The sequence below is a fragment of the Micropterus salmoides genome, unplaced genomic scaffold (assembly GCF_014851395.1).
Source record: "Micropterus salmoides isolate LMB-PRFRI ecotype aquatic unplaced genomic scaffold, ASM1485139v1 Ms_hic_scaffold_19, whole genome shotgun sequence".
In the NCBI taxonomy this organism is placed as follows: Eukaryota; Metazoa; Chordata; class Actinopteri; order Centrarchiformes; family Centrarchidae; genus Micropterus; species Micropterus salmoides.
Window position 1 is genome coordinate 27,883,471 of NW_024041039.1, and position 16,951 is coordinate 27,900,421.

The window sequence follows — 16,951 nt, forward strand, 5'->3', positions numbered from 1 at the left end:
GCAGGTGCAGATGATCGGCTGATGATGTCACCTGGGGTATAAAACGCACGGCTGCTTGTCCCGTTTCATTCACTCCTTCATCACCCAGAGGACTAGAACAGAGCAACGAGCCAGCCTTTCTGCGCGCCAAGATGAATACGATGTTTCTAGTTAAACTGGGCGTTCTCCTGCTGGCTGTGTGTCTCATGTCATTACAGGTTAGTTGTGTGCCTCCTGGCATAATTTTTCTTTAAATTGAATGGGATTTAAACTTAAACTAACTGGCGCTGGAAGATCATTTTCTCATTTACCTGGATAGCAGCACTAATGGCACACAGGTGGTCTTAATTTTCTATAGAAAATGTTTCAGTTTCAAACTAAAAGTGGTCTTTAAGTGATCAGATTAATGAACAGCATTACAGGTAGCCTACAGGCGGACTATAGTCCAACTTAACAACGCAGGTTCAGTTGCCTATACTGAATGGATGAGGGTTTATAATGTAACCGGAATCATTTGCATAACTTAAAACAAACGGAACCCCTTCGGTGTTTAATGATCTCTGGGGAAATGTAGCCTTCAACTTTCAAGAAAATGGCTTTGAGCCCAAAGCTCACTGAAGACATGTCTCGTGGGGGGGGTTGTTGTTTTGGGTTAAACTTCTAATTAGGCCACACAATTTAACCTTTAAAATGTGGTTTGTGGCTTCTTTTTTTTTTTTGCAGGTGGCCCAGGCCAATAACTCGACAACCAACACGACCAATAACGGCTGCGGTAGGACCGACGCCTCCGCCCTTCTTCTCCCGCTGGCACTTGCCGCCTCTGTCCTCTACGGCTGGTCCTAATGACCGGACTGATGGCTCCTGACACACACCGCCAATACGGCTGGACTAGCTCACAAATTTAAAAATCCTTACCCCGAAAACACACTTCTGGATTTCCTGCATCTTCTATTAAATTCGCTCCTTTCTCGTGTGAGTGTCCGGACTTAAACTCACCAACCGGGGACTCGCACTGCAGTCCGCTCTCTCTGCTGAGGCGCTCTACGGGAGATGGCGTCTACAACTGGCTTGCCCACTGAATCTGCTTATGAGCCTACCAGCCATCATTGGCCCTGAAGTGATTGTAAACAATTTAGAAACGTTTTGTATTCTGAAAATGTGACGATTAGTGCTTTTTGATCTTGAATGTGTAATAAAGCTTTAGTGACAAAATACTATTGTGTGAGATTTTCTTTGGCAGGTGCCATGAGGCTGGCTTGCATGTTGAGACAAATGCTAAAACCTAAAGCTTATCTGCCTACATTGTGGTAAAATTTGGTAACCTATAGGCTACGGATTTTTGTAGCACCTTTAGAAAGACCTGTGGCAAATAGTCAGTCTGTAGGCTATACTGCTGCAGCTGGATTATCCGGCTCTGTCAATTCTAAACTGAGTTGAGGAGAAACTGTTCTCATGTAGAACGCTAATAACCCATCTTCAGATGGATGCTGCTTATGTTACACTTTCATTGAAAACGATACATTTTAAAATCAAGGCCACAACAGTAATTGGTATAATAGGCTACCATTTCCTGAAATGCAACCCCCTTAATGTTGACTTCAAGCATCACTACAGTTAAGTAAACTAAAGAGTATCTGAATACCTTAACTCTGTTACAACATACCTTTTAGGAAGAGGAACTCACACCTCCCAGGCATCCAGTGATTATGGAATATAATGCACTTTGCACCTTCTAATGTGATTCCCTTCTGCATCAATGCATGTGGGGATGTCTTCCCCTCTTGTCTAACCACCTTTTAAATGTGGTACACACTCACATCAGTGTTAATTCATTTAGAAAGCCCTGGGCTTAAGCTCCCATTTCATGACATTTCTGTTCATGTTCAAAACTGTCTGCACATTCTAAATCCATCCCACATGTGTTCTGACATTTCAACAAAGTTTCAGCCTTATTACGAGAGTTGTAATTTAATGAGTATTGTTTGAAAATACCTGCCCTATAGGCTTACTCTACTGTGAATTATGTTTCTCTGCTGATATTGAAGCTAGTAGTCCAAACTGTGACTAGACCCTGAACGACGACAGTGGTTTACATTTACATTTTTTTGTCAAAGTTAGGGACAATGTAGTAGTTGCTGGATATTGACTTGTCCCTATCTACTTCCACGCCCTTGCTCACCACACAAGGAGGATGTGAGTGCTAGATGGATAAAAATACTTGAATGAGGAATTAATAAATGAAAGGCTGGTGAGCCAGGCCTCCTTCAACCAGTGCTTTTCCATCAAAGGGCCTCTCCATCTGTGAAAGGCTGCTGGAATTCACCTGTCGCCCCACCCCCTTGATCTGTGTGTGTGAATTGCGTCCCATCCTGGTCACATGACAAAGGCTGCTTTGTCCAGCTCATCTTATCTGCTCCGAAGCTCGACTCAGATCACAACCTTCCCTCCATGAGCCGCCCCTTCTTTACAAAAATGTTTTTTTTTAAAAGATGCGGATACCACTTGGAGTGCGGCCAGGTGATCGAGAGAAGAGTTCTCCTCTAGGTGACCGCTTGAGTGTGACCACTTAAGACCCTTTAGGCCATTCTACCCATTTCCTCCCATCTACCTGAATCATAAGGAGAAACCTGAGTTCAGGTGTTTGTTCGCTGGTGGAGAACTGAGTAAGGAGGAAATGAAAGAGAGGGGAGAATGGACTGGATGTGAAAATGACAGACTACTTATTAACACTTGGATCAAACTAGAAAATAAAATACTTGGTCTGGCCCCAGATCAACAATAAATATAGTCAAAACTTTCTGTCCAAACTCCCTTTTCTTGCAAACGTCCTTCCTCTAGCCAACAAAATGATAAATAAAATGAACCATGTCAATTTAATTTGGGGAACAACCAGGGAAATTACCAAATGATAGTTAATGTACATAAAAGCAAAGAAAATGGGGTGATGGCTGTAGAGTTTGGTACCAGATTAAAAGATTTCATTAGAATGTCTCTGCTGCCATCTCCAGAGATGCTCTCTGGATTGGAGGTCGCTCCTTGTGGAGAAAGAGGAGGGGAAAAGTTAGTTTTCGCAACCATGTGTAACTTTGTATTAATCTACATTGTCTACTAGGCAGCAGGAGGGAGTTACAAAACTCAGTTTCACTATATAAATTGTTATGACATATATTATGACAAATAAATGTACCTATACCTACCTACCTAGTTAGGGGCAATTTCACTAGCAAGGAACACACAATCAACAGGTACGATGAATGATTTATTGATGATCGAAACAGAAGATGTACGAGGCTTGCAGTTGCTGAATAGACATCCAAAGCATTGTGGGGAAGCTACGATAGGAAAATCCGCCGTAGCACCTGGGCACGACGGGCCCCCTATAACCTTATGGAGAGGAAGAAGGAGATCAAGAGGCAGGACAAAGAAAGGGGTGGGTCTTTATTGCTCTTCTTTGAGACCACAGTAGCATCTGTTTTTGTTCACAAAATAAATTAATGATGGATTCCTGTTTGTATTTTATCTTTGGATGTTTTAAGCGTGAACACATACTCAGTACTAATGCTGGATTAAGGTCCATCGCTTACAGTTTTTGTTGATCACTTTGGTACTGTAAAAACAACTAAACTGAAAAGATCCTTATGTTGTGTTTTGGTGATTAAACCATTTGTTCCCATGACTTTTTATGAGAAACTATTTTGAATCAACTGCGTGTGTGGTGAGAGACATTTACAATCCAAATAAATGCAAGTTTGGAGTTTTGTACATAGAGTTGTGAAATTTTATCACATACTTGCGATAACAGTACCAAAGTAATCAACAAAAACTTCTTTCATCATTGATGCAAGAAACAAATTTAAAGGATGCAACACTGAAAACTAGTCTTTTTTTGATGATCTGTTGTAGTTTTTGTACTAAAAGTGGTGAAATATTACCACATACTTGTATGAAGTCCTTTGGAGCACAGCTTAAAATGGTTTTCAAATTAAATTACAGTTTTTGTTGATGGTTTGGGACTATTATCGTAACTTTGTGGTAAGATTTCACTTGTCTTAGTGTCACGATCCCCCTAGTCTTGAACCCTTGTCCCGGGGCCTTGGTATGTGTATGCATGACTTTTATTTGTTTTCCCCTTTTGTGCAATTGCGGGATGCCTGGTGTGTTTTGGTTTTTGTGTTGTCTGTCTGTGTTCTCCCTCCCTTTCCCTGCACAGTAAGTGAGAGGAGGCGTGTCCCCAGATCTGGTTCACTCACTCACTCCAGTTCTCAAACACATTTATACTGCAAGAGTAAGACTCAATGTTACACCTGTGGAATATGGAGCATGCAGGAGACGGACAGGGGCAAGAGGAAGAGGCATTAGAGGGGTGGTGTGGTGAGGGGGAGAGGAGGATATATAGGGGAGGGGGACATAGAGGATGAGGAAGAGACAGAGAAAGACAAAGACACGGAGACCTATCAAATGAGATTGAGGCAACAATTATAGACCATGTAATAATCAACCATGGCCGAAGAATAACTGAGGCTGGTCGGAGAGTGCAGCCTAATCTGAGCACACACACAGTGTCCTCAAATGGATGTTTCTGATGATCGCTTTGCTACTATTATCGCAAGTGTGTGGTTAAATTTCACAACTCTTAGTAAAAAAGCCCAAACTCGTCACACTTGTTACACAGACCAACCCTTTTTTCAGTTTTTTGTGAAATGGCATGAGAACATTATGGTTAAATCACTAAAGCACACCATAATGTTATCTTTTCAGTTTAGTCATTTTGACTATCAGTGAATCCAATAACAAACAAGGCAGGATAGTACATTCAAATCACTATAGAAGTGAAGACAGTTAGTATGCTACTGTATTGCTAAAAGACAGATTACAAAGTTTTCACATTAATCCACTTGCATTTTATTTTATTTCCATAATATCTATCCTATATGTAATCAAGATGTCAGCAATGAAGACATCTTCTTCAATCATTGATGCAAAAAACAAACTGTTATCACAACATGTAGGTTTGTCTCATCAAATGTGACTCTGAGCCGGTCCTCTCTGACAGGGGCCCTGCCCAGGAGGGGGCTGAGCACCCAGTGCTCTCCGGTGTTGAGCACTAGAGTGGAGGAGAGGTGTCCGCCAGATTGTGCTGAATGCTGAGCTGAAATCCACAAACAGCATATGGTTACGTTATGTTTTTCTCAAGGTGTGTGAGTGCTGAGTGGAGAACAATGAGCAGAGTGATCGTAAAAGGTATTTTAACAATAGAGAAGAAAATCATAACAAACATTCTACATGTACTTTGTCTGGACATAATGTATTTCAATGTGAAACATGTCTTTCTACATGTTTTTGTTGTATTGAGTCATTGTCAGATGTACTTAGTTGTGAAAAAAGGTCCTTTTTGATGATCTGTTGTGGTGTTTGTACTAAGAGTGGTGAAATATTACCACATAGTTGTGTGAATAGTTCCATAGCGACAGAAAAAGCATGGTGTGTAAAACTGGAAGTATAACTGTAGAAAACCAGAGATGCCCTGGTCATCAAACAGATGCTAGCTGTCCTCAGAAGGAGGAGAACTTGACTCTCTGCACTTTATCACACAGCATATGACTTGTTTATTATGTGTGTTTTGTTATGTAAACTGTAAATTTGTCAAAGTGATCAGGGAACAATAAAGGACACGCCAAAGCTTTCATCACTCAGATGAACAACCTTTCTCTCAGCTCTTTTTCAAGCAGGAATCTGTGATTCAAAACAGACAAAACCATGACGGTGCAACCTCTGGTACAAGTGGTTTGACACAGCCACTTGACGGTCCATTACAAACATCTTACCTGAATTCTTCAAGCTTTAAGAGTAAGTTTTGACCCTCAGCACTGGAGATGTTGACTCAGTGGAGCCCAAAAGAACAGCCCAGAGACTGAAAAGAGATTTCACTTTAGCTTTGCTGTGGCTTCCCAGAATGATACTTAGAGCACCTGACAGCTTCAAGGAGGGTTTTTCTGTAGCTTCTAATTCTAAACCGGCTGTTCCTTTTAAATTACGTATGTGGGAGAACTGAAGAAGTGGATACATTAATGTGGCCATGCAATTAGTACATTTACTGTTTAAGAGAAGTGACTGATACAGTACATTGTTTATGACACCATGATTTGTTGTAACTGATATTACGCAACTGTAAATGTTTTCAACTATGCCAGTACATGCTAGGGATGGCAGTATCACTGTGATTGCCATGGAATTTGGTACAGATTTTGATATCCAGAAAATGAATCCTACAGACTTTGGTGATCCTCTGACTTTTCCCTTCTTGCAGCCAACTAGTCAAATTTTAACTTAACCTGAAAAATATCTTAACATCTACTTGATTGACACAACATTTGGTAGGATTAGGATTAACTGCAATAACTTTGGCCATCCCTTAAATTTTCACTTAGCACCATCATCAGATCAACTAAAAACTAGAAAAACTAAACTACAAGAATTAAGTCTCTGAAAGAGATGTGGCTTATGTGTTCATGTGAGGAGTCTGTTCTTTGCTGAGATTTCATTGGCACGTCCTTCTCTGTCAGCCATGAGAGAGCGCGACATTTGTGTAATGAAAATTGAGATCAAGTGAGCTTAAGTCAGAAGCAGAGCTGAGCAGGTGGGAAGGATGGAGCGAGGATAAAAGAGGGGGGAAGGGGATATGTCAAAGGAAGCCCAGCATGGGCTCTCTATGTTCCTCTGTGTGTTTGTGTGTGAAATATTGGAAATAACAAAGGTAGCTCAACATAATCTGACTTAAAGCTAAAAATCTGTAAATAAATGTTGCTCTTACACGTTACTACATCAGGACATGGGTCTTAGTTTAAGGAATAGTTCAACATCTTGGGAGCCAGCTTACCCAGCTAGAAATTTTCGTCCTTTCTGGCGTCAAGGATGTTGCCATGTAATGTTCCTAAAATGTTCCCAGACGGTCACGATGTGAAGTTTTTTAAAAGGTCGGGGGACGTTTTTTGGCAGAATGGTGGCCAGACAAGATGTCGACACTTAGGGGCCAATTTGGACATTTTCACTCGGGGGTGTACTCACTTTTGTTGCCAGCGGTTTAGACATCAGTGGCTGTGCAATGTGTTATTTTGAGGGGACAGTAAATTTACACTGTTATACAAGCTGTCAAGTGTCATTTCTTCAGTGTTGTCACATGAAAAGATATAATCAAATATTTACAACAATGTGAGGGGTGGACTCACTTTTGTGAGATACTGTAGGTTGCTTTAACCACACAAAATTACGACTCATGTTTACGTTTATTAACAACCTATGTTGTCTATGTTTAGGTTGGAGGACTTGGTTTGAATCCCACTGAGGTCACATGAAAATCTCATACCTTAGGGTGGTGATAGTGAAAGAAAAAAAACTGTATTATTGTCTATTTGCAGTGCACTTCTTTCACTGTGACTGGCTGACACTGTGACACTGGTTCTTGGTATGCAGAATTCATTTTTTTGTCTATTTGGTACTATTCACACAAGTATGTGGTCATTGTTCACCACTCTCACTACAAAAACTACAACAAAAGACAATTTTTCACAACTTTCAGTACATCTGACATTGACTGAATACAACAAAAACATGTAAAGACATGTTTTGCATCGGAATACATTATGTTCATAGAAAGTACGAATAACTTTGGATTAGATTTTCTTCTTTATTGTTAAAACACCTTTTACTATAACTATGCTCATTGTTCTTAATTGATCATCACTGAAACATTTTCTTAGTGCCACAAAGAACCACTGCAATGATTACAGTATGTACAATACTACAAAACACACTGTATGATTACCATCCATAACTACTGATATAGTATTTCTTACATTTGATTAGACAAAACCTCTGTTGCACTTCTGTGTGTAATATAGTAACAGTTTGTCCTCTGCATCAATGATGGGATTAGATGTATTTACAGTTTTTGTTGATCGCTTTGGTTCTGTTATTGCAAGTATGTGGTAAAATTTCACAACTCATAGTACAAAACTCAAAACTCATCACACTTGTTACACGGCAAGTTCAAGTTTCATTCAAAACTTGCCATCAGAGCATCAAATACAGCACGAGATCTACAACTGACAAAACATATTGATAAAAGCAGCAATAAATACTAGTAAGCGCTAATGGCACATATCACATCAATGGGGTAAATCCCTAGGGAAAGAAGTTAGAGTTAACAAAAAATGCAATCAATACAAGATAATTGTAGGGGATAGAAGACGAAGAGGAAGTGCATGTTAGAGGTTAGGAGTTAGAGGTGTTACAAGAGGAAGTCTTCTCGAAACAGATGAGTTTTCAAGAGCTTCTTGAAGTTAGAGAGGGACGCCCCTGCTCTGATGGCATGTGGTAGCTCGTTCCAACATCATGGTGTCACAGATAAGAAAAGGGACTGGGATTGCTTTGTGTGAAGGGATGGCAGAGTCTATTAGGCCATTAGAGTCTAGCTAATCTAATGGCCTGTATTGAATTCTTTTCATTCCTAATGTTGTTTTACAATTTTCATTGCAGTGCTAATGTATTGTTACTGAAATGTCATGAAATGACAAATAATCAGACTTACTATATTCCAACATAATGCTGTAATGTGACAAAAGGGAACGCCCCTTGTGAGTGCTGGAAGTTCGGTTCGCTGCTGTTCCTCAACAGTTATGAAAAGAACTTTTTCCTCCTAAAAAGTCAAAAAGGGAACTTTCTCAGGACCTTCAGAGAATCATAGTTTACTTTACATCCCAAAAGTCCTCTTTGTGATGCAAAGTTATTTGGGGAACAAGACCCGAATGAAATGTCACTATTTGTCAGGATTACGATTAGGCAGGTAACAGGTTTAAGGACCCACAACTATGCAGGTTCTTCAGAGAATTTTAATCAAAGTCACTTACAGAAAATAATCCACTCAATAAGAGGCAGTCCAATCCTAACCAAGGAAATCCACTAAATGATGGTAATCCAGAGAGCAGCATGAATACAAAGTCCATCAATAATCCAAAAGGGCAGAACAAAACTGAACAGGCAGACGCTCACAGCAGAGTGACAGACCAGCAAGGACAGAACTGAAAGGTGACTAATATAAAACAAAACAGACCAATATAAAACCAGAAAGGGGAACAGACAGAAAACAGCAGACATACAGACTGCAATAAAATAAACACGAAAACGGTCAGAGTTATCAAACTAAACCCCCAAAAACCAGAGAACCAGAAGATAGACAGAATCATGACACCATGTGACCAACAGAGGATCACATGGGCATGTTCTACTTATGTCCTCTTTGTAACGTTGCTATGTGACCATAAAATAACCAATATGGAAAGTCCCCTAAAGTCATATAAGGAACTGCAGCAGTTTCATAACCAAAAGAGGACGTTTCAGGACTTTTAGGGAATGTCACCTCCTACCTAGGAAGCAACCTGGGCTTCCATAACACCTCAGCAGTGCTACAGGCTGATTGCCTCCATGGCATGCCACAGTGATGCAGTAGTGCGTGCACAAGGAGACCTGCCCAAGTACTGAGTGCATAAATTAACCTTTTTCAGTAGTTTTCAACTTTTCAGAAGGTCTAGATTTCTGCATTGTACATTCTTTACCCTAATATTTTCAGATAAGGATTTTTGATTTCTATTAACTGTAAGCCATATCATCAAGATTAAAACAACAAAAGGCCTGAAATATCTCACTTTATATGTAATGAATGTGCAATATATGAAAGTTTCATTTTTTGACTAAAATTATGGAAAATAATTTACATTTTCTCTATTTAAATTTTTTTTTGATGAACCTGTGCATGGAAATATTTGAAGCGGTTCAGAGAATAAACAGAGTGCAAGTGACACCCTGTGAAATGTATTCTGCCTCAAACGTCAGTTCAGACATAAGAGAAGAGGTGTCCACCTCTGTGCTCTGTAATGTTGTGTGAGAATGATGGCTCCATTAACATGAAGTGAATATGATGTCAGAGTAGTATAAAGGAAGTATGACTCTTGCGTGTAAGAAAAGAGGAACAAGTACATGCTTGGTCTACATCTATATCTTGGGAAATAAGATATGCAAACATGTCGATTACAGTGGCGTTTCACTGTTTCATGAGCTAAGCTTGAAACCACTCAACTGGAACGTAAAGCATTGGTCACATCAACTCACCAAAGGTCCAGCAATTATTAATGTAATAATTTAAAGATGCATGCATTTTTGCAAACCTTGTTGAGGCACAAACAACACAGCATTAATGTCAATTTGTATAGAAACAGTAATCCTGTGTTAAAAAAAAAGATTAGTCAATCTTGTACACTTTTTCACAACTCTGTTAAATCACAGTAGCCTATCTGGATTGATCATGAGAGTAAAAAGGACCAAATATAGAATCCCACCCGCAGATAGCTCAGTATTATGTGGCGCTGCAGTGAATTGAAAGCAGGTTATTGCACTCTGTATAAGCACTCAGTGTAGCACCTTAGATCAGTTTCCAGTGCTGTAACTGGCAGACTGGATGGACTAGCCTGAGTCAATTCCAACTCTTTAATGTTGACAGTGTTAGTTTTTCCAGGCAAAGTATCAGCTTGAGACGAAATAGTTTGAAGTCTCTGCAGGTGTTTGCAAAATCGTTGGCTACCGCTTCTGCAATTCTGCAATGTCAAAATTGGAGTGAGACATTTGAGACAGGGTCTAGACTTGTGATGTATGTTAACATGCTGATGTTTAGCAGGTATAATGAATATAGGTAGGTATAATATTAAAGCATGCTAACAACCCCCAAATTTCACAGAAATAAATTCAATAGACACATCTCACCAAAAATCAAAAACATCAACCCCATGGTGGTGCTAGAGGAAATGCCTGGGGATCTAGGCTTCATCCTCAGAGGACCATGAAAGCACCAAATTTCACGCCAGTCCCATCCAAAAGTAGTGGAGATATTTAAATCTCAAAATCTTCTATTAACCAGTGAAAATGTGTCTCCTTGATTCATCAACAGTGCTTGAGAGCCGTTTCAGTACCTTAAGACAGTATTAAGTAGGCTATGTGTATCTGTGGACTAAAAATTACTCATAAATATCACCCAACTTGCATTTATTTAAGAACACTACTTTCATGACAAGAAATACAGCAACAGATCACAGATCTATCACAATGTCCCACATGATGCATGAAGCAGTAAGTCTACCACTCAAGTAAACCTAAAGCTATAGCACTGGACTGACAAAATGTCCTGAAAAGGCATCTTATAAGCTGTCTCTCAGTTACACGTCAGCTCCATTATGTGCGCCTGTATTTAGAGACTTTGTCAACAGTTGGTTCCTCATGTCCACAGTTCCCTTCATACAGCTGAAGTCTGTTCCCTCTTGGTCATTCCTGTGTCAGTCCTGCTCTCGCTGGAGTGTCCGTAGTCACCGATGGAGGGAAACCCAACCCTCTGCTCCATCCATTGGGCAACACTGAGCAGCTTCTTGTCTTGGAGGGCGGGGCCTATAAGCTGTAAACCAATGGGAAGGCCCCTTCTTGATAAAGCTATTGGCACTGAAACAGCAGGGAGACCTGGGGTGAAGAAAAAGACAGTTGAAGGAAAGTTCATGGAAAGGCATTGATTAGGATCTCAAGGTTAGTTATTAGTTAGTTTGGAGAATGATAAAAGGCAAGAGAAAGTTTAACAGAATGTAAACACACTCCTTTAAGGCTCCAGGGTACACTTTAATCTCAACTGAAACTACGATGTGTTGACCAAGTTATGATTTTGTTCTGTGACCAGAGATTAAAAAAGTTATAAAGAGAACTGCCTGTGCTCATGAATACTAATTCCCCCTTTTAATTTAACTATAACCTTAATAGTACAATGCTCCTTTGTTGACAGATGGAAAAGAAAAATCTGCTTTGTGTGAAAGGTCTTTAGTCATGGGTGTGTGGGTGTATATAGTATGTGTGTGTATCCATACATGCAGAATATGTAAGTTCCTGAAGCCTCCCACATGGCCTCTTTTTTCTCTCTGTACCTGCCATGTTGACGGGTTGTGTGAACACGTCTTCCTGTGCGCTGCGTGTTCGGTTGTCTTCCTGTGTGAAGTCGCAGTAACGCGCTGCATCAGCCAGAGTGGTGGGCGTCAGCAGCACGTCGACACCTGAGCTGAACACACGCTTGAAATCGTCTGCGATCAGCCGGCGGACTTTCTGAGCCTGTACAAAGTAGTGCTGGTAGTTCCTGGCAAAACGAGGGAGAGGACGTCGACAGTTCTATCTTGTCAGAAATATTACAGCTCCACGAGACAATTTTATTCTCTGTTATACTTCTTGAAAGACAACTTGGCAAATAATACTGTTTGTGCCCTCTCGACCGTTAAGATCCACAGATCCAGACCTGCTGGTTACTCCCAGGTCACGGTTTGTCATAAAGTGTGATCAGGCTTTTGCTATTAGAGCCTGCACACTGTGGAGATAACCCTAACCCCTACTGAACTCTGGCTCTCTATACAGTTTTTCTTCCTATTAATGTGATTTTATTGTCTTTACTTCCTCTGTGCATATGTCTTTTGGCCTTAACCTCATGTTATCTGTCTTATTTCCTTTTGTAAGGCCCTTTGTGACATTGTTAAGAAAGTTTATTCTTCTGATTATTTACTGTAGGGTCTAATGACAGTAGAGATCTGAGAGCAGAGAAAAGGTAAAAAGGTATTAAGTGTCAGCTATACACAGGTTTGAAATTTGTCAATTGAATCAGAAGGGTGCGAGAAAGTTCAATCTGCTGTCTTACTGTTTGAGCAGGAAGTAGTTTCCAGACAATATCCTCCCTCTTACTACATCGTTGAAGCCCTCATGTCGGGTCGAGGCATACATGGCCTCTGTCGAGCTGTCCACATTGCTACGAAGGCCTGAGAGAAGGGAGATGGAAATCAATAGCATTACCTTTTCTGATTTTGTACAGTTAACTAATCCAACAGACCCTCCTGTGTAATCTAATGAGTGAAGTGGCCCCTTAGTGTAAAATGCTCCACACTGCACCCTTCCTATATTATATACTGGTACATACCGTATTCCAGGCCGTCAAAACGGGCCATGTTAGACGCCACCTCAGCGTGGCATAGAACGTGGTAGCACACAATGGAGTACTGGGTGTGGGGGAGGGATACTTGCTCCACCCGCGCCCCCGCCCTCTCAAACATGTCAGCGACACGACTCCACTGAGCCAGAGTCTCCTCAGACAGTCCCGGGGCGTGGTACTCCTGACACACATTGAGAGACAGGAAAGATAAGCAGTGCATTTGTGTTTATGGAGACATTTTTTAAAAATTATGTACCTATAATGTCAATTAATGTTAACACTTATACAACTGAAATCATGGTTTGATTTGCCATTATTTTCACATTGTTGTTGACTTCTTTAAAATGATTGTGTGTATATACGAGTCTGTCCTTTACTATCCTTTATTTCTGACAGCTTGGCGATTGCTGTACTCTAAATGTTTGACATTTACAACAAAACTTAACATCTTACACTTAAAATAATATTTGTATAATTTTTATATTTTTTAAGGAAAATATGGTGTCAGTGATTCTGAGATAAAACAGAGGAGATAATGATGTTAATATAGAGCTAAACTCACCTTAGGGATGCCTACACTGATGTTCCTGACATCAAAGTCTTCAGGTAGCTCAGTCAGTGATGGTGAGGGTGCAGCAACTGTTGTCGAGTCTCTAATATCAAGGCCTTGGAGGATACCTGTGTGACATAGCAATAACATCCCAGATTAGGTCCACAGCTCAGAGTTTTTTTTGGAAACAAACGAAAGTTCTGTTTATTTTCACCAAAATGCATAGTGTGTATCCTTGACAAGAATTAAATATTTTTATTATTTTAAACTGTGCGTTGTTTCCATAATGTTTGCTTGCTTGTCTGTGTTTGCGCATAGCTATGTGATACCACACCAACAAACACTGTCAACCACTGTTGATCAGAAGATAGTGGTATCAGAATAGTATGAGGAGGTGGTGGTGTGGTAGTGCAGTGGATAAGAGATATGCCTTTGGTGTGAGAGACCCGGGTTCAAATCCACTGTGAGAGACAAATGTGTCCCTGAGGCGTGCGACCTCTGATATGTATAGCAATTGTAAGTCGCTTCAGACAAAAGCGTCAGCTAAATGAATAAATAAATGTAATGTAATGTATGAAACCAATGGCCAGATGAAAACTGTGCAGCCTGCATGCTTATTACAAACAACAAGATGTCCCAAAACACTGCTCCATAGTAATACTAGTAGTCAAACCTCTGCAAGATACCTTTAGTATCAGTATTCCTTGTGGTATTTGGGTAAGCATACATGTATAAACGTAAACTACATGTTAGAAGAAAGATGGTGCTATGACGATAACGTTTTATTTGATTAGTTTACTGACAGCAGACAGAGACAGGAAACATAGCAACAAAGTAAAGTGTTGATTCAATGTGACACCTCTCTCATACCAGATTAGAACTCTCATACCATGGCTGCTGGTCATGGAAATATTTTGTTGAAATAGTCTCACCATACTTCCTGAAGGACAAACAGTTAACCACAAATGTATTTGACCCTCAAAAATAAACTGTACAATTCACTGTATATTCATTTGTACCCACATGTGGACTGGCAGGCACTTTGGCATACTGTACTCAATGATTTTGATTCAATCAAATTGGCTGGCAGATTGACACAATTGATGTGCATCGTAACATTTACAGTTTTAATTTTATCCTTTATTCAGGAAGGACCACTGATTACGAAGGCCTCATTTTAGAAAGAAAGAGCTGGAAATGTAGAATGACAATATTCATAAAGATCAAGAAATGTTTTTATGTAGGCCCAAATGACAATCAACTCTGCATGTAGGACACTAGCTTACAGTGCTTACAACTACGTAATAGCAGGTTATCTTCCTACCTAAGATGATCGCTGCATCACCGGCACTGCGGGTCATAATGCCGGGGACGTCCATGGAGTTGACCAGGGGGATGAGACCATGTCTGGACAGCAAACCATAAGTGGGCTTCAGGGCCACAACCCCACATAGAGCTCCAGGGTTACGAGTAGAACCACCTGTGTCCGAACCCAAAGCCCTGCCAAAGTAATTACCAAAACAGAACATTTTGATTTGTAAACATTTTGAATCAGCTCTTTCCTTTTCAGTTTTCCTCAACCAGTGAATCCCTCACAGGTAGCTGGTGAGTGAAGCCACAGCTGCGGCACTTCCTCCCGAACTTCCTCCAGTGATGACCCAGTCAGAGTCTGGCGCTGCCCCTGTCTGCTCTCTGTACGGAGCAGCATAGCTCCAGGGGTTTCTCACTGGGCCGAAAGCCCCGTCAGTACTGCCTGCACTGCGAGACGAATAAATCAGACAATGACAACCTTAATCATAAAATTTACTCTGAGTCGCTTCCTGTAGGTGTACACTGCCGTAACAGCTTCATCAAACAATTTTTAAAATAAAGACTGGGGTTTGTAACAAGCTGTTACTAAATGTTGTGAGTAGAGAGCAATTCTGATATTGATAACCATGTCTTTACCCCATAGCAAACTCATCCATGTTGGTCTTCCCCATGAGAACAGCCCCTTGGTCAAAGAGCTTCTGGACCACTGTAGCAGTGTAGGGTGGAGTGAAATCTGCAGAAAAAACAATAGTAGGTTATCATTACTGCACTGACATAGAGGGGAAAATATATACAACACAGTAACTTTGTGGTTTGCACAGACCTTTAAGCATCCTGGAAGCACATGTGGTGTTAATCTTTTCTGTGCAAAAGTTGTCCTTGACTGCAAAGGGGATTCCATCCAGAGGGCCTTTGGGGGCACCTGAAGGAAAAAAAGATCAAACCGTAACACCTGTGACTCCGCACAGCATTTACAGGAATACACAATCACGTGTCCCCACCTCGAAGCAGTCTGGTTTCTGCTTCTTGAGCCTGCGTCAGTGCCAGCTCCTCTGTCACAGTGATATAAGCATTAAGATGTCGTGTTTTCTTGATGCGGTTCAAACACTTCCTACAAAGCTCCGTTGGGGAGATCCTTCCCTCCCTGAGCGCCAAAGACACCTAGAGAACAGTGGTGAAATACCAGTGGTGGAATGTAACTCAGGTCTTGCGCTCAGTCAGCCTTTTTCCACAGCAAACATTTTGACTTGTCATTGTAGGAAAAAGCATAGGTGTTACTAATAACATTGACAATGGCTAGGCTCTATTCAAGTGACCCTGTAAGCCATGACAGTGTGCACAATACCAGGACCATGCAACTGAAGTAGCTCAATGGAATTCAGCCATCACTAACTTTTAATAATGACTCGTGCTTTTCTTACTTTGTACCTTAAAATGTCCTACATGATTAAACGTATTTCTACATTTACTTATAGAAGTAAAAGGAGTCTAACTTACACTTCATCCACAACTATGAAACACATTTAAGTTGTCATTGTTTTGTTTCTGAAACAGACCAGGCCATTTTCCATTAGGACGGTATCTGCCCACGAACACATTTCTTTAGCAACTTTAAAAATAAGTATTTGACTTTGAGTTCTCCTGGTTAGCTTTCTCATTATGCCATTAATACCATTTCTGTCACTATGCAGAAAGCAGAACAACCAGAAAGAACATTTAGCCTGACACTATGTTTTCGCTATTGCCAGTTATGGAGCAAAAGTATCACATATTCTATATTATGCCAGGAAACGTTAACGTTACTTATGAATTGACAGCACCACACGTCCAATGTGCTGCGAACTCAACCGTTACGTGCAGCAGACAAACACTTGAGCTTAATAAAACAAACGAATGGTCGTACTAACCTCTCTTATTGTCAGGTTGAGCATGTTTATGTTTGTGACAACCTTTCAAATGAACAGCAACCTTCGCACAGTATGCAGCACCAGAAGGCTGCCATGTTTGTTTCGATAATCGACGTCGAACAGAACCTTTCTGTGATTGGACAGCTGTTGAGA

At 40.6% G+C, this 16,951-nt stretch overlaps 1 protein-coding gene and 1 long non-coding RNA gene across 2 annotated transcripts; one reads left to right on the forward strand and one right to left on the reverse strand.

Annotated features, from left to right (window-relative positions):
* The first annotated feature begins 51 nt into the window (after positions 1-51).
* On the forward strand, positions 52-1,193 carry LOC119910931. The gene is made up of 2 exons (XR_005445721.1): positions 52-197; positions 703-1,193. It is a non-coding gene; the product is annotated as an uncharacterized LOC119910931 (long non-coding RNA).
* A 9,860-nt stretch (positions 1,194-11,053) lies between these two features.
* On the reverse strand, positions 11,054-16,930 carry qrsl1 (glutaminyl-tRNA amidotransferase subunit QRSL1). Its single transcript, XM_038728778.1, has 11 exons — positions 16,799-16,930; positions 15,893-16,052; positions 15,715-15,813; positions 15,528-15,624; positions 15,177-15,338; positions 14,905-15,080; positions 13,593-13,708; positions 13,019-13,211; positions 12,743-12,860; positions 11,988-12,193; positions 11,054-11,535 (listed from the first exon to the last, which is right to left on the reverse strand). The coding sequence occupies exons 1-11, from the start codon at positions 16,820-16,822 to the stop codon at positions 11,318-11,320; spliced, it is 1,569 nt and encodes a 522-aa protein (XP_038584706.1). The 5' UTR covers positions 16,823-16,930; the 3' UTR covers positions 11,054-11,317.
* Positions 16,931-16,951: the final 21 nt, after the last annotated feature.